Source organism: Lycorma delicatula, chromosome 12 (genome assembly GCF_047948215.1).
Source record: "Lycorma delicatula isolate Av1 chromosome 12, ASM4794821v1, whole genome shotgun sequence".
In the NCBI taxonomy this organism is placed as follows: Eukaryota; Metazoa; Arthropoda; class Insecta; order Hemiptera; family Fulgoridae; genus Lycorma; species Lycorma delicatula.
Genome location: NC_134466.1, coordinates 15,291,529 through 15,310,542, shown reverse-complemented (window position 1 = coordinate 15,310,542; position 19,014 = coordinate 15,291,529). Strand labels below are relative to the sequence as shown.

The 19,014-nt window shown below is 31.4% G+C and overlaps 1 protein-coding gene across 4 annotated transcripts in view; it reads left to right on the top strand.

The window, feature by feature from the left end:
• Positions 1–19,014, top strand: part of hyd (E3 ubiquitin-protein ligase hyd) — a 150,537-nt gene that overhangs the window by 17,535 nt on the left and 113,988 nt on the right. For all 4 annotated transcript variants that reach the window (XM_075380019.1, XM_075380017.1, XM_075380016.1 and 1 more), the window contains 9 exons: positions 3,400–3,611; positions 4,777–4,976; positions 7,249–7,514; positions 9,390–9,541; positions 10,137–10,463; positions 10,759–10,869; positions 14,189–14,340; positions 16,046–16,160; positions 18,700–18,854. In XM_075380019.1, coding sequence (XP_075236134.1) covers positions 3,400–3,611; positions 4,777–4,976; positions 7,249–7,514; positions 9,390–9,541; positions 10,137–10,463; positions 10,759–10,869; positions 14,189–14,340; positions 16,046–16,160; positions 18,700–18,854 — 1,690 coding nt within the window. The remainder of the gene's footprint in view (positions 1–3,399; positions 3,612–4,776; positions 4,977–7,248; positions 7,515–9,389; positions 9,542–10,136; positions 10,464–10,758; positions 10,870–14,188; positions 14,341–16,045; positions 16,161–18,699; positions 18,855–19,014) is intronic.

Below are 19,014 nucleotides of genomic sequence, written 5' to 3'. Positions count from 1 at the left end.
TTCAAAGTACAAAAGAAGAACAATTGAAGATAGATAACAATTTTAAAAATAAGTGACAAGTACCTAACTACTTTGGTGCTAATGATGAAAAGCACATAAGAATTTATCACTGTGCAAGAATTGTGGCGCAGTATAAAAAATATTGTTTGTGTGGTTCTAAATCAATTCGAAATGTGAGTTAATGTATGTCAGTGTAGGATTGAAAGGGAGAATATCCATTGGTGAAATATAGGCACTGTGCTGGGCTCTTAGAAATAGTTAAAAGAGTACAAATTCCTAAGAGAAAAAAAATGTAAACAAAAATGAAATCTTATTTTAACAGGAAATTAATTCTTTTCCCATATCAACAGATATTATAACTTGTCTGCAAATAGATTTGACATATGAGGATGAAGTTTTAATTACTGTTTGACCAGAGTTTGTAATGCTTCCTTGGTTATAAATTCATTACAGAACATTTAATAAGTCAACAGTAAATATTTAAGTACTTTGTATATGTGTTATACATAATTATTTAATTAGGAAAATTATGTTATGCTGATAATCACTAACAGTGAAAAGCCTGTAAGAATTTATCATCTTACAGGATTGTGGTGCATAATTACAACATGTTTACAAATTAAATTACAAACATAATACTATATGTTTGACAATGAAAATTGACTAGAAACGAAATAAAATATAACTGTACTTGGAGTCAAAACACTGACCGCTAACTCCACTGCAAATTTTGATGTGTTACTGGAAGCCAAATGTGTTACTGGAAGCCAAACGAAGCAGATGTATATTTGAATTATTTTGTTGGCTGTGCTAAAGTATACCGTGCAAGGTAGAACATTGACAAATGGAAAAACCTAGGTCTATGTATAATTTTTTGTCTATATGTTAATTCAAATTAATGCATTTTAAAAATAATTATATCAATAAAATTCACTGTAGAAAAGAGGTTTTTTCTATATTACACTTTTTAAGAGTTTCTGTTATATTTATGTTATCTTCTTCACCTTCTACATCTACCTAAAGAGGCCTTTGGTTATTTATGTTGCTTATCCTTTTTTTGTGTTATCTTGATCTTTTGTTTATAAGAGTAAATATTAATACCATAATGACTTCTTTTCCTCTTCTGATAGAACCTCTATAGAATTATATTATCTTGTTTTCTAAAAAAAAAATTCTTAGCGATTGAATTTTATCTTTTAAATCGGAAAACCTATGAGCTGTAGTATTATTATGAGGGTGAATCAAATATAAATGGTAATTTAAAAAAATAAATTTATTGATTAATATACACAATTCATACCTTCATCATTTCTCTATATAGTCTCCTATATTCTCTTCACACTTTTGTCAACAATTTGGAAGCTTGAATATTTCTTGTTCATAAAAAGTTTGAGGATGAATCGTCAGACAATTGCGCACGTGCTCCTCAACCTCTTTATTGTTTTTGAATCGTTCCTCTCCAAGTGATTCTTTGAAAGGGCAAAAAAAAATTGTCACAGGGGACAAATCTGGACTGTAGGGACCTTGGTTAAGGGTTTCCCAGTGCATTTTTCCAATTTATTTCTTGTCAAAATTGCTGAGTGCAGCCAGGCGTTGTCAAGGGGAATGATGACATCTCTGACTGACATTTTTGTTTTTGTAGGCAGTTTTTGTTGACTAGCAGCTGGCAACAGTAAGCCACATATGGTTTGTTGATTGTGGAGAAATTCAATGAGTAAATAATAAAAAAAATTGTTGCGAGAACGTTTTTCCGGCTGACAAGAGTAGTTTTGGCCTTCACTGAGCAGCCCTCATCCTTCCTTTGTTACTTCTTACTTGCCATTTTTGACTCTGGAATGTAATGATGGACCCATGTCTCATCAGATGTGATGATGTGCTTCAAAAAATCATCCCCTTCTTGCTGAATTTAGTCTCATACAGATCTCCAACCTGACCTGTTTTTGATTTTTGGTCAACAACTTCTGAACCTGTTGAGCACTAATTTTTCTAAAGTCAAGATGATTAGTGAAGATGGATTGAGCACTACTGCTGATACCCACTTCTGGAATTTTTTCAACAGTGAACTAGCGATCACCTTTGATAAGCTCTTGAACGGCACACATGTTGTCAGATGTGAGACTTGACCTTGAGAATCGATCATGACTTTTGTTTTCTATACTTTCTCGCTCGTCCTTAAATAGTCTGGCCCATATATAACACTTGGTTCTGAGATAGTGTAGTGTCCCCAAACTGTACCTTTAAACAATTTAAAATTTCTACTGGTGTAATGCCTTCATTAGTTAAAAACATTATATGTTTGTGCAACAGATAATGGAAGCTCTTGCTCACTCTTGACTGTACTGATGACAGAATAGAGCGGAGGAGCTAACCAAAATGGTTCCCCCTCTCTCTTTTTCTGTTTAGCCTCCAGAACCACTGTTAAGGTATTACTTCAGAGGATGAATGAGGATGATATGTATTGAATGTAAATGAAGTGGTGTAGTCTCAGGTCAACCATTACTGAGATATGTAGTTAATTGAAACCCAACTACCTAAGAACACCGGTATCCACGATCTAGTATTCAAATCAGGATAAAAGTAACTTTACTAGGATTTGAACAGTAGAAATCTCAATTTCTGAATCAGCTGATTTTTTGATGAGTCAACCACTAGACCAGCCTAGTGGGCCTGATGGTGTTCCCCCTTTCTCACTGAACATTAAACCCCCTCCCCCTATTCCAACATCCAGCTCAGAACTCCTTGCTGCATAGAATCGCTAAATTACTGTTTAAATTTGATTCACCCTTGTATATTGTATTTTTCACATACTTTTAATGTGTTATACCTCCTAATATTTAAAAAAATAAATTTGCTTTGAATTTGTGTGGTTTGTGATTATACTTTACTCATTACCATTAATATCGGCGGGTTGCGCGTACAGCATACTATCTCCACCATAGGATCTCAGTTCATACATGGTTATCTCTTTCACACACAGGCTGTTTAAAACGGTAAGCAATGTTTTGCTTGCCGTCTGTACAGTTAATAGAATTATATGTACACTCCACAGTGAAAGCACGGCACTGTTTTCATGGTAACTTGCACATGGCATGCAGAGTAGGAGAGTTGGGTCACAGCAGTGACTAGGCGAGTAGATGCTACCGACAGGTGCTGGGGAAAACCACCAATATTAAAGAGTACAACACATTTATTTTATTGTGCAGTTGGACCATGAGGAACATATCCCCGTAACCCATGAAAATCTTGTGTATGTGTGCTTAATCATAAATCAGTTTACATGCTATCTAAATGGCTTAGATAGAGATGTCTTGTCTTTAGATAGAAAAGTACTAAATCCCATTTACAAATTTCTTATTCCTATGTTATAAATTTTTTATTTTTTTCCTGTTTAAATTGCAGAAGAGGTAATTCAGTTTCGGCTAGTACTCCAAGACGTTTGGCAGCGAGTTCAGACAGAGAAAGAGGTGATAATTCTGAAAGAGATAGAAGTGAAAGAGGAGATAGAGGTAGCGATAGAGACAGTTTTTCACGTTGGCGTGATAGACAATATTTTGGACCAAGACGTTGGTTGGAAACAGCACTTCGTGACTCTGCATTAGATAAAGATCCAGGTAATGGTTGTGCAATTGTTTGATAAAAAATTTACCTTTTTAAATTTAAATAAGTAGATCTTTGGGGTTATACGAATGACAAAACAGGAAAGTTAATGAAATATGGAACCTGTGTAAGTAATAAATAGTCATTTAAATGCAGTAAGTGCATTTAAGAAAAAAGTTGTAAATGTTAGTAAGTCTTACTTAGCTTGTAAAAGATATATAAAGTCTGTGTAACTATTTTTGCATGGATGTAAAAGGAAGTCAAAGTGTTACTTGAATTTTTGTGACTAAATACAAGCGATGTTCAATAAGAATCAAAAAGTGACAGATTTTTTTTTTGCCGACAGTTCTTGATATCTCTGGAAAGTCTCTAGAAAGTGATTAATCATATAAATCATTTATTCCCATAAATTTTTTCATTAGAATTGCATCAGATAAGTGGCAAATGATCGCCCATTTTGTTCATGATCATGATGCATGCTTTGTCATACTTTGTTACATTTTCAAAGACCTAATCCAATGTTTCACTCAACATTTTTAGCATTAACTTTACTAATTATTGTTAAGCCTCTATTGACTTTATAATTTTTGCAGTCAAACGATGGACAAAGGCCGTATAAACATTTATAAGCATTGTATCTATATAATTAAACATTTAAGTTTTATAAAAACAATAATACCTTTTGTAATGGTGTATGAAGCAGGCTAATAAATAAGAAGCTTAGTATACATGAATGAGGAGATACCAAGGTTTCACTGGTGGTCTGATTGAAAATGATACTTTTCTAAATGCACCTCGTGCAAATGTTACTTATTAAAAATGTAAAAGCTGTAAACAGATTGCAGATGCATTAAAAAAAAACATACGAGACTAAAAATGAAGAATGTAATCTTTGCAGTAATAACCAAAAAAGCCTGTAGTTGAATTTGTTATGGTTTAAGTAGATCATTTCTGTTACTTTTCTGTTAGCGTCTTGTACCATGGAGTTTAAGAAATAAAGCCATAACAGTTCACAAAGCAGAGTTATTTGTAATCTATAAGTAAGCTTTGGAGCAAGAAAGATACAAATCAGTAGGGGGAATAAACTAGCCTAGTAGGGGTGTGATCTTTTCATATCTCTGTATGTAGAGTACTTGTTAGAAGAAGTTACATTCTGAGAGTTTTTTTTTGTTTTTGCAGAAAGCAAAAAGAAAGATTTTGCACAACAAAGTCCTTTATGGATGTCCGATGATGTTGAATTTTGGCCAGAACGTGGTGCTGATCCTTTACCGAGGTTTACTAATATTGCTGCATTGCATAGTGAACTGGTTGCTGTGTCTGTTACTGGTCAACTGTATCAGTGGAAGTGGTCTGATATGGACCCTTATAGGCACATTGAAGTAAGTGGTTTTTGTTGAATTATTGTACATTTATGATGGTATTTTTTTGTTTGCATAAACAAAAAAGTCATGTTAATACTTTTCTAACATGCACACGTCATAAAAATTATATCTATTTACTGATCATTTCAGTAATGTGATAAATCTTCATTTTCTCTTCTATTTTGGTATATTCTTTTTATTTCAGTATACAGCTCTTATAAGTTTATGGATAAGCTCTGTTCATAATTTATTCAGTGCTGTAAAAGTTTTTTTTTTTTAAGGATTAAAAAGCCTGAGAAATTCCCAATAAAAAAAAATTCTTTTTTGCCCCAAGTTTCTCTTAAGAACAGGAACAGTTCCATGTATGTACTGTTAATTACATGAAATTTCCTATTAAAATTGAATTGGATGTATTAAAAAAATTGTAAAACATAAATTTCAAGAAAGATATAAATGAACTATTAAATGATTCAGTAGATCACAAACTTCAGCTAAAGGTTTTGTGTGAGTAATTTAAAAAAAAAAGTCCAATTTCATTGCTACTGGTATATGTGTTTTGTTTGGATGTTTGACGAACAACAATAGTGATATTAATTTCATTGTGTTAAACATCAGTGATTTATTTGCAAATTTTATTCTGTTTAATGTAGTTTCTTTTTAAACAGTCAAGCTAGCCATTCCATCTTATCTCTGGGGCAGAGTGGTAGTGTCTCAGCCTTTCATCAGGGGTTCTGAGTTTGAATCCTAGTCAGGTATTTGGCATTTTTCATATACTACAAAATTCCATTTCCATATTCCCACGTACAAGACTCAAAGGTTCTGTGATGAATTAAAAAAATCATCTGTTCCCTTTATTTTTGCTACTTGCAAAGTCTGATCGTGAATAATTGATCCTGAAATAGGCACCTTTTGCTGATGCACTTAGAAAAACATCTCTAAATGTGGAGATGTTACTGTTTTTATGACTGCAGCACTACCATTCCTCTTCCCTTGGGGTTAATGCAACATTACACCCCTCTTCAGGTGCAACGTTCTGAAAATAGGAGGGCCTGGCCATTGGCCAAAGCCACATTCACTAAACTGATAATAAATCATTAAACTTCAGATTGCTGAGTGCAATCTCACATGTTACTGGGATTTTTTTAGTGGCTAATGTGGTCATAGAAGTCTACGGTACTTACAGATCACCAAAGATTCAATGATCATCAGTGAATTATGGATGCTGACTTGTATTAGTCATGAGGGGATTACCAATGTCATTGGCTAATAAGTTCATTACAAATTCAAAATGACGTTATCGAAAACTTTTTAGTGTTTGTTGTAATCACCATGGCCTAAAATAAACAGTCATAATCTTATGTGAGTGAAAATTTAATTTTGAATAAAGCTTTTTCAACTGGTCTAACTGGTGTGTGTGAGAATTTGATTACTTATCGCTGATTGCTCATTGTGGTTAGGCAAATAGTGCTTTCCCCTACATGAGACTTGGTTACAAACATCAAACCAGCGGTTCTGAAGTTCTTCACCCGCTTAAAATTGTGTTGTCTGAACTCATTGAAATGAATATAAAACTGTGTTCTCGAATGAATGACCACATTTAAAGATTGTTTCATTATATAAAATTGGTGTATCCATTCCTCAATGGTTATTAAAATAAAATTGACCGTTGTATACCTCTCTATGACAGCTTACCTCCTAGTTGATTGTGATTCTAGGAACATAATCCCTGTTCAACTGACATCTACGTTGATGTCTCAATTAATTAATAACTTAATGAAATTATTTCACTTAAAAAAGTTAAGAAACAATTGATTTGTATAAGCAGTTGTTTTTCTACTTTATTTATATCATATATTCTGTTTAAAAAAAGCAGGTAATGTCAGTTTATGCTTGACATGATTACTGCTGCTAATATGAAGTGTCTACAATAATAATTTTTTTGTCATGTTGCTGTAGTGCATGTAGTATAATACTTTTCTATAGGCTTATGGGTTGAATATATAAAACTGAAGTAAATTTTACTATTTAATTAATGTTAGTTTTGCATGTTGGAAGTAATTTGTTTTGTGCAGACACACATTCACATGAATTACTTAGACCATAAAACATTTAAAAGTTGCCTACTTAATCAAGCTCATTGAATAGAATGTTGATACACCGACTACTATAATAATTCTCCAACTTTATATGCATTTATGTATTGAATAATATTTTGTAGTGTTAAAATATTTTGTTGCCTTCTTGACTTACAATTTAATTAATCAATTTATTTATTATTATTTTTAAATAGAGCACGATACATCATCCAAAAGCATTATCGTTGGGTTTAGTAAATGAGAGAGTTGTTTTAATATCTGCTACGGCCATCAGATGTTCTGTAGCGACAGAATCTGGAAAAGTTGCAACTTGGATGGATGAATTATTATCACATGCTGCAAACAAATTAGAACATTTAGCTACTTCATTTACTGAATTTACTCTTGATAGAATTGTATCATTACATACTTGTACGCTATATACTGTCGCCTGTCTTGAAAGCGGAGCTCTCTATTGGTGGTAATTATATTTTTAAATTATTTCTATTATTTTCATGTTTTCATAAGATTATAATTTTCATTTGTTGGAAGTTAAAATTATTACGTAATTGATAGGCACCAAGTATGTATTAACACCAGTGATTCTACTGACTGTAGGAGTCAAGTAAGAAAATTAGACCTTTATTTTAATTTTACATGAATTTTTTTTTGTAGCATATTTTCATATTTCAAATTATTTTTTGAAGTGTAGCTTCTAAATTTTATTTGGATATGAATATCTGTTTTACCAATTATATTTTGAACCGATAATATAATGATTATGATATAATTGTAGTGATTTATAATTTCTTGAATTTGAACTGTTAGTGAAATAAGAAGTAATATATTTTTGGGTTTTGGGTTGATCACAAACAACTGAGCACTTGACAAATCTCAAAAAGGAAACAGCATGGCTGTAGAAGATTGTGAAAAGAGGTGATATGTCAACAGACAAGAGAATGTTTAACGAATTAGTTTTTTTTATAGATTACCAAAACTAAATATCACTCATTTTCTTTGTCATTTTTATGTGTGTGTTTTATTGTGAGCTAGATTGTCTGTGTATTTTTTACATTTTGAAGATTTGTTGTGTGGTTTAAAATGTGGAAGCTGCCATCATTAATTTGTGCAATCTGGCTAGATGATTTTGAGTTTAATAAGCTATTCGTATTTGAATATTAATGGAAGGTGAAAAATGTAGGCAAAAATCTGGATGAGTTTTAGTAATATTTATAATGGGAATTAAGGGCAGTGCTGACCGGCTAGTTAACATAAGTGCAGTAGAAACTCAGTAGCTAGTAATTTTCGATCTTATCCATTTTTAGGGATAGAGTTCATCAGACAAACTAGGTAAAATTGCTTCACATGGTGGGCCCAAGCAAAATCAGTCTGTAAGTAACTACAGATAATATATGAAAGCTTAAAGTTATTATTTGAGTGTGCACTTAAATTTAAAACTTTGTTTAAATTTAGGCAATCGTATTATACTTCAGGTGGGGAAAGCAAGATGAAAACTTCTGTAAATATTTACTCAATTAATGTGTGTGTGTATATGTTTTATACCATTAAGGGAAGATAATTCTTAATACTTAGAATCTAAATATGTTAAAACAAGGTGTCCTGACTGGTCAACTCATTACCACGCAGTTCACACACTGTTTGACCAAGGATTGTTGGAGGGTATGTTGTTTTTATAATGTAGGTAACCATTAAGAAATGATTTTGAAAATCCAGGCAAATGTTGACACTCATGGGAGCAAATTCTTTTAATGAATATTTTATATCTCGGGAATTGAAGGTGTTTAAGCCTGAAAATTTATATTTATACAACCCTTTAAAATAAAATTTTACATATTTCACTTATTTTTTCTTTTTTTTTTTAATTCAGTTTTAAACTCTCAAATTGGATTTAGCTGGCGGTATTACTTGTCTAAGTTGGGATTAAGACCTTTTTTTTAAAAAAAAAGTACATCTTACAGTTTGGCAGAGGGTAAGGGAGTGGACCAAAATTTTGTATGAAAATTTTAAACCTCAAAAATATATGATGATTAAAAATGATTGTGTTCACCTGACATGACTTCAGTTTATTATTCAGATTTGAGGCAAAATATAATTATTTTATTGTTCAACTAAGATTTAAACTTATGTAATGAGACCAATTTACACCCAGTAAACATTTAAATTACGATAGAGTTTTAACAAAAATTAAACTTTAAACTTTTGAAAACTTATTGTAGATACAGGTGCAAAATTCACACACCAAAGCTTCAGGCAAGAGTTAGTCTGTATATAATTAATTTAGTACATAGATTGACTTTCAATTTCTTAATAATTTTTAAAAAAATGTTGTGTTCAGGGGTGTTCTTCCATTCAATCAACGTAAAAAATTATGGGAGAAATACAGAGCGAAATCACGTAAACAAAGGCCTTCAACGAGTGCTGCTGAAATAACTGTTGGAAGTCAAGTGTGTATGAAAAATAGTCCAATGTATCAACCTGGTGCTATTGGTATGTTAATTTCTGTTTTTTGTTAAATTTATTTATTTATTTCCGATTTGTATATTTATTGTCCTCTATATGCTTAAATTTAATGTATATAATGAAATGAAATTTAAGTTTCTGGAGACTGCTCTTCAGAAACTTAATTAAGAAATTTGAAATGTAATAATGAATAGGATGTTAAAAATAAAGTATTTTGATAAAACATGAAATTAAGGGTCTAAAATGAAAAGAGAGTGAGGAAATTTGTGGCAGAATTATATAAAGAACTAGGATGATTTATTTTATAGACATTAAGGTTTAGTTAATTTGGTAATAAAGGGATGTGCAAAAAGTAGAATGTAGTAAATGTGTTGAGATCAAAAGATTAGGGCAGGGAAGTGATAAACAATATTTATATCTGTGAGATAAAGTCTTAACTAAACTAACTCAAAACAAATTCAGAAAGTAAAATGAATTTACTCTCTATATTTTTATCCAAGAAAGCTCTCTTTGCTTGTGAGCATGTTTTTGTGGTAACATTTAAAAAAAATTCTTTGTAATTGTATCAATTTATTTTTTAATATAAATAAAATAAATGTAGGACACTTAAATTTATTTACAGGCTTCACAATATCAGGTGGTGTACCAAAGGTTGGCCAATTACAAAATGCTGCATGGAACTTAAGCGATATATGCAGGTTTAAATTAATCTCCCCGATTACATCTTCACAACCATCTGCATCATGCTCAGGGTCTGGACGTATCGGGCTTGATAACAGTGTTGTACCTGGTACGAGCAGTGCATCGACGTCTGGTGGTTCATCGCAGTCAAAAGTTTTGGGAATTTCTGGTGCAAGTAGCCATAAAGAAAATACAGACAGATTAGATATGCCACCTCCACCTTCACCCGCTTCATCTACTTGTAGCGATACTGGTTCTACATCTCATAGTAAGATTCTTTTTTATATTATTAGTTTTTGACCTATTATTAATATTACGGATATAGGTTTATTGAAAATTATGGATGCATCGACTCAATAACTTACTAATGATCTGTAATTTTTCTATTTTAATTGTATTAGATGTCTACCATTGTTAGTACGTTTTAATTAATATCTTTAATATAGGAAAAAATAAAGTGTATTAAATTTTTACTCTGGCCAATTTAAAAATTAAATTCTTGGTAAAATGTAGAAGTTGAGAAAATATACATTACTAGTAATTTCCTTTGCATCTCTTTTTAGAACGTGCTAAAAGAGTTGCTGTAAAACAAGAAGATTCAGATAAGAAAGATGAAGAAGAGTGGATGTTACGGGATGTTATATTTATTGAAGATGTGAAAAGTGTTCCAGTTGGTCAGTATTTAATATTTATTATTATTACAATTTATTATTGATTACATCCTTAATTTTTACTTAGTTTTATTTTTGTTAACACTATCCTTTAGAGGTTTTATGAATTTATTAAGTTTTTTAAAAATGAAAGTATATTTTATTTTAAGATGAAGTTGTAAAATATCCCTGCATCTGAGCTTGCTTTTCACTCTTAGTTAAACTTCTTGAGAGTAAATTTGTGAGTGCCAAGTCTTGTGGTGGAAATTAAAATGGAGATTTGAGAAGGTGGATCAAGAGTATAGCATTTTTCCTTAATTTGTTCTTGTATTGTTATGAGTAGTCACATAGGGTGTGTGTGTGTGTGGTGTGGTGGGCTGGAGTGGGAGGTGTATGTGGTGGTGGGTTTGTGGTAGGTAAGGAGTGGGATGTGTGGGGTGAGGTGTGGTGTGATGGGGGTTGAGGTGTGTGGTGTGGGATGTGTGTGGCAGGGTATGTGGTATGTGGTGGAGTGGGGTGTGTTGATGTGGGTATGTGTGTAATAAATATACACACACACCGACAGAGAGATTGTTTATAAAAATTTTCCCATTATATAAAAAAATGTCCCATATTGTGTTTCAGAAATGTAGAGTACTAGTTTTAATTTTCTTTTTTTTTAGTAACATACTTATGAGAGATTTAATATAAAATTAATAAAAATATGTTAACTGTAAATAAAATTTTTATAAATATACATTTTTATTGAAATGTGACTTGGAAAAATTTTAGCCAGTTATTGTATTTGTAGTAGTTGAAACTAATAGGAAAGCTTAGCATGAAACACTAACCCAAATCAAAGGATGAAGAGTTTAATTAATATAGGAGAATACGTAGACTATATTTTTTAATTTTAGACTTAATCTTTTTTTGCTTACATGTCACAATGAATGTTGAAAATGTTCACTTTGAGCATTGATGATGCTAGCTATCATAAACTAGTGTTAGTTACTTCATGATCCATGTAATGTTCCTTAGAGTTGCTGAAGTGATGTTAGAAAGAGATGTTGTCTTTATATATATATATATATATATTCTTTTTTTTATTTCATCCATGATCCTCAGAAACAAAAATATGGTTTGGAGTTCTGGAGACTGTGAGGCCATAGTCTGCAAAAGATTTCTTTGTATGAAAAAATTCATGTAATTACATTGTTGAATCTTGCTATGAAGCACAACCTCAATTTTATTTAACTAGCAGTTTTTCATTTTAGTTTCAAGCAGAGTCTTGTACAGGGTCCGGCATATAAATCTTGATGATTTTGTAGTAATTGTTATGTTGGTACCACTGTCAGTGAGAAGGCGGGAGTGTTGTACATCGACAGGTCTATTCATGCTATTTCAGTAGCCAGTATGTCGTGAACAACGAGCATTTGTGATTGAAGCCTATTTTAAAAATAATGACTGTTATTGCAATACAGCGTTTATTTCGCAGACATTTCAATTTAAATCGATACGCATCTGTTCCTAGTAGGAATACGATATTGTTGTGGGTGAAGAATTTTAGGAACACATCAGCTTTAAAAATGAAACCAACAGGATGAAAACAGACTGTGAGAATGCCTGAAAATATTAACGCTGTATGGTTAGCTGTTACGCAGTCTCCACGAAGTTCAGGAGCAAGACATATTGCTGCGCTAGCTATTTCTGATCGAAATGTATGACGAATTCTTCATGCCGACCTGAAATTCCATCCGTATAAGATGATGTTAGTGCAGCAACTTAATGCAAATGATTGGGCGTCTCCCAAAGCAGCTTGCGAGGTCATCCTCGAAAATGTTCACCAGGATGCCATTATTCTTTTAAGTGACGAGGCAAATTTTCATCTGTCAGGATTTGTGAATAAACAAAATTACCATTATTGGGCTTCGCATAATCTACGGCAAATTTTTGAAAAACCACTTCACAGTCAATATGTTACAGTGTGGTGTGCGGTTTCAAAGTTCGACATAATTGGCCCATATTTTTTTGAGGAATTAAATTGCAGAGTAACAGTAACATCTCATCGATACGTAAACATGTTGAATGAATTTCTGTGACCGAAACTGAATGACTTTCAAGGACATGAAATTTGGTTTCAACAGGATGGTGCCACCACCCATACGGCGAGAATCGCAATGGTGGTTCTGCGAGAAACCTTTCCTGGACGTTTGATTTCCCGATTTGGCAACATTCCTTCGCCAGTGCGTTCACCTGATCTGGCTGTTTGTGATTTTTTTTCTGTGGGGGTATCTCAAACATATAGTCTTCAGTAGTCGACCACAGTCAGTTGTAGAACTCAAGGAGGCCATTCAACGAGAAATTGAAGTGGTTCCACAAGTGATGATTGAACGAGCAATTTCAAATTTTAGAATGAAATTAAGTGTGTGAGGAGTAATGGAAAATATTTGGACGACATAATATTCAAATAAAAAAAAATCTATGTAAGTAATTCACTATAAATTGCAAAAATTGATCATAATTTGATATATTAAATGTTTTAATAGTACGAAACACAGTTTAATTATTATCCCTCAAAAATCGTCAGGTTTATATGCCGGACCCTGTACAGTATGTATGAGGATTCTCAGATCTCCATACTGTACTGTTTTGATTATTAATGTACCCTGAAAGATGAAAGCACACTTCATTTGTATTATAAAAAGATTATCCAAAACATACATTACCTTGAATGACAGTGTTTGAACTATCTACGTTAACTGAAGTTGTTTGCCAAAGTCTACATTGCTCAAATTTGATAAATACATAATTTGAATGTTTTGTTGTAGCTTTGTTACAACCTTGACTGAAAATCCAGTCTGTCAAAAAACATTCCAAAGTGATTTTCCTGAAGAATGTAAAAGGACTGATGAATGTTGTGAGACTGCACTATCAGAAAAATTGGTGAAAAAAAACATTCTGGCGTTCAGAATGATAAACTAATTATCCTCAATAAATATGTGCTGGGCTTGAGAAAATACCATTTATTGTTACATTGCTGCAAAACTAATGCAGTGGAGGAATGATAAATCAAATAAGCCTATGCATTTTGACTTTGTACAGTTTTAATTTTTTTGCACTCTAATTATTTCAATTTTAATATTAATTTTTATGGTTATGCATAAAAAATCTGAATTTAGCTTATTAAAAGTGTTGAAGTATTACCATCATTCCTATAGAACTCCATTAGTTATGTTACTAGAGACAGTCTAAACTATTGGAGATTTTGACATAAAGAATGCTGTTGATTTTTAAAGCACATATAAAAGTTAATCTATGTAATGAATGCAGTGTTGAGGGTGTTTTTTAAATTTTTTTATTGCAGGTAGAGTATTGAAAGTGGATGGTGCTTATGCTGCTGTTAAATTTCCTACAAGCAACAAAGAATCAGTGAAAGATTGTAAAGATAATTTCAGTGATGATACAACTATAAGCCTATTACAAGATTGTCGTCTGTTGCGAAAAGATGATCTACAGGTATTGTTAAAAATGTATTGTGATTTTTCTAAATATCTAGATTATTACGCTATAATCTTGTTTGGTATATTGTTTTTTATTAAGTATTGAACAAGTAGTAACTTTTTTTTAAACTGATACTGCTACCATTTTTTTTAAACAGACTATAAAAGGAGGAGGTTTTCAGTTTACCCCTATTTTTTATTTTTGTTTAAATGTGTGTTCATGCCGTATTCCAGGTTTGTTTGTAAAATTTCCAAATTTTTTTATATTTGCGGTAGATTTACCCAATATTTCTAGCAGCAATATTGGGTAGTAACCCAATGAAGAACACAATGTAATTTTTTATGGAATTATACTACACTTGTTTATGTCAACTAATGTTGTGTTTCATGTGAGTTTTATTGCATTTAAAATGAATGATTATCAGAGCTATGAATTAATGTGAAATTTTGAGATAAATTTAGAAAACCCTTAATGAAAATGTGAAAAGCATATGAGGATGATGGTTTTAAGCTGGACCTATTTGTATGAGTGGTGAAAATATTTTAAAGATAGCTGATAATCCACATTCAGGTAAACTGCTGCAAAAATTAAGGAATTTGTTATTTTACTACCTGTTAGGTAGCTAAAGAAATGAGAAATTCCAAAACTGTGTATTGAAATCATTTTTGCAAAATTTAGGCACAAGTTGCACTGGAAATTTGTGCCTTGTCTTTTGACTGACTGGCAAAAACAGAATTTGAGAGTTTGTCAGTAAATTGTGGATAGTTGTTCTTGAGTGAAATTTAGTTAGTTTTACACTATCAGAAAACAAAAATCTTAGCACAATGTCCTTCCACTGTACAAGTTTTAAACAACCATCATTTTGAAATAAAATTAAATTTTAATAATGTAAATTCATTTTGAACAGTTGATTTTCTTTGTGATGAGTGGAAACTTGATTGAAAGACAGTTTCAGTTTATTCTATTTAATAGTTTTGTTATGAAACAACACCCATACTCTCATAAACAGACAGCCAACCATTTCAAAACTTCCTGCAATATCTTGTTTAATGTTAAATCATACGAGATTTGGTGGGTTAAATTAATATTAATAGTTTTTAGAAGCTGTAGATAAATGCTTGCTTGGAGTAAGTCATTTTGCCTAATTAATTTTGGTGAGAATTTATGTGTATCTGATTCACTGTAATTTGTTTAGTTGGACTTCAGGCCTAGCTTTACCAAGTAGGTGTTGCAGTCATTAGACAGGAAATATTGCTTGGATAATTTCACAGACAGTTTCCCTTCTAAATCACATCAAGGATAGTACTCTTGTTTTGTTATCTCTCTCTCAGTTTCCATTTGTTATGATAAGGATGATCTACCTACCCTCTGAGGAATTGCATAAGAGACAAACAGCCCCACCTGTATGATATCTCAAGGCAGTATTTATTTTTTGTTTCCATTGCAACTAAAATAGCCCATCACTGAAGTTATTGATTTGCAATAGGATTCTAGATATTGTCGTGGCTAAATCAACTTGTATGCAAAAAAATTACAAGACAATTGCTTGTTAATAAAAAAAGCTCACTTATAAATCTGTCCAAAAATTGTTTGGTTATGTTTGTTCATGTTTGTTTGAGTAAAACATGAAACAAATATGTTTGTTTATATTAAATAAAACAAAATTTGTTTCATACCATTGTGTTTGTTGTACTATAAATATAGTGTTCATTTTCAACAGGTAATTAAGACAAACACTACATCTCGTGCACCTGATTGTTTTCAAAGGACGCCTCGACGTGTTAACATTCCAGAATCCAGTGGTCAGTTGCTTACTGTGGCTGTTGATGGACAAGGTAATTTTTTTTTGTAGATGTGATAAAAAGTTGTTTGCTGGATTTTTCTTTTTTTGATCTTGACGTTTTACAACTACAAATTCAGTTCAAACAGTTCCAGAACTAAACCTTAATAACATACTGGACTAGAAGCCTGGACGTTTTTGAGGTTTCCAAAAAAAATTATTATAAGCTAGTGCATATATATAACCTATTATGTTATACCACCTGAAAGAGAAAGAATGAGCTATAATTAAAGATGAAAATATTTGTAATAGTACTTAGAAAAAAATTGTCACCATCTACACTTCCTACAAATTTCATAAAAATAAAAAATGGCAACAGTGCACAGTACTAGCCATAAACATACAGAATTGTTATAATCGCTACACATTATGACATTTTGTACTGTCTAAAAGATAAAATTTCACACTTTATAATGACAAAAAAATAAAAAATTTATAATAAATGTAAAATTAAAATTAGTTAATTGATTCATTTTTCAGTACTTTTTTACACAAATAATCAATCTTAAATTAAATCAATGAAAGAAATGTTACCCTAATATTTATTGTTCATTTAGTTTTACAAGCATAGTTCACTGACATAGTTTCTAACATATGTAAATATATTTACATTACTTTTTTTTTGTTTTTTTTTCATACAGTAATTAGCTCTAGTGTGGTACAATTTGAACCAAGTAGATAAGTACAATGGAACTGAACTGTCAGGGTTCCACCAACTTGTTTCTTTTCTCCCAAACTTGCCTATGGAAGCTTGTAAAACACACACTCTATACACAGAAATGTTAAAATAAAAATGAACCAACAGAAAAAAACCAGAACACAAATCAAATCACATGAACAATGCCATGTAACCATATGTTTAATAACCTAAAATGCTCTTGAACATGGCATTTTGCTTTTAATGTTATTAATTAAAAAATCCGCTAGAAAGCATTGAAATTCATATTGAATCTTTATAATGATCTACCAAAAGAGTCTACAAGGCCTAGCACAAGTATAAGCCCATCACTGTTTACTACGCATTTAAATGTAGCAGCCCGACATATACTCTGACTCTGGCTTTATGAATGAAATAACCTGTTGGCATGTATTCGGGCTTAGGCCTGATAGTGTTAAAAGCAGATAATATTTTACCTGGCTGTTACAGTTCATTGACAATCTGGGTGATCTGAGAAGAGAAATTAAGTTTAGATTTTCTTTGAGCGACTCATTTTAAGTTTGACTGTATTTTTCAGAATACTGTATTACTTGTTTGACAAGAGATAATTTTATTAATAGAGGTTCTAAGGTTAGAGTCCTTGTAAAGACATTTGTTTTTATCTGGATTTGAATACTAGACTGTGGATATGGTGTTCTTTGGTGGTAGGATTTAAATTAAAAACACATCTCTGGAATGTTGGACTTGAGCCTTTTCCAGACTACATATTTACTGGTACAGTTACATTTACATTTTACTATGTCTGCAGCTACATCAGACTTGGCAAGCCAGTAGCGGTAATTGCATTTGCTCATGCATGTGTGTGTGCGTGCGCTTGCACACACACACCTGGAAAAGTCGTTGGAGAAAAAAAAACAAATAGAGGTTAAATATTATTTTTGTGGTGTTCCATGAATATTGGTTACATATTAATTTATTGTTAGTGTTTATTATTATTTCTTGTAAATTAGTTACTTTCTTATTTCGATTTATTGATAACTATTTTACAATCATAATGTGCCTTCGGTTCCAAATTTTTTTTTTTTTTAGTTCATTATAACATTTACATTATATCTTTAAGAATAATTAATTCATTTCATTTTCACCTTTGTTGAGTAAATCATAACTTCAATTATTCTCTATAATTCTGTTTTTTTTTTTCTGAAAGAAGGTTATAAAAACATATTTTAGACATTTTTTCCAGATTGTTATTTGTATTATATGTGCCTGTTTATTAACAATTGTGAGCAAAAATATTTACCTAAAAGTCTTAAGATGTTTTTGTGTGTTAATGTAAATATAACTAGATTGAATTTTTAAAAATTATTTGAAAATTGATGATTCCTTATAAAACAATTCAATATTCTACATATAACTAAATGAAATCATGATAAAACTGTACTGTATTTAATTTACCTCTTGGTTTATGCAGGTGATATTTATCTTTTCAAAATCACCATCATTCTGATAACTACACATTCTGGTTGTAAAAAGAACTTTGTTTCTTAGAAAAAGCAATTCTGATTGGTGTTTTTGTGCCCTAAAACTGGGAGAAATAGAGTTCACACATACTTGCGCACGTGCACACACAATCTTTACTAGTAGGAGAACTGTTACTGGTATTGTTTTGCTCAGTTCCTAATTAGATTTAATTTAAATTTCTTATTGTGTTATTCTTATCTCTTATTAATCTCAGTCCCTAAGAACTAGATCTTTTATTTCAATCTATTCTCATTACTTTAAGAAAGTACATTGTTATATGCTGATATTTATAAATGAATGTATTTATATTTAAATCACAGAATTTTCTTACTGATTAATTTAACTTAATTTTCAGGCATACATGGGATTGTAAAGAATGGTACTAAATTAAGTTATGTTATGTACAATGTGACCAGTGGTAGAATTGAACAAGATTCATTGTTCCCTTCTGATACAAGTGCATTTCTTGGTTTGGAGCCTCAAGACATATGTTTAACTAGTACTGGCGAGGTATGTAGTTGATATTCTTAATACGGAATGTTTGTAAAGTTACTATTTGTAAAACAAACTATATTTAATGACAAGAGTAATTTTGTTGTAATGTTTTTAGTGTTAAATCTTATTAATGTTTTCCATTTACAGGTCACAATAATGTGTTAAATATGTCCAT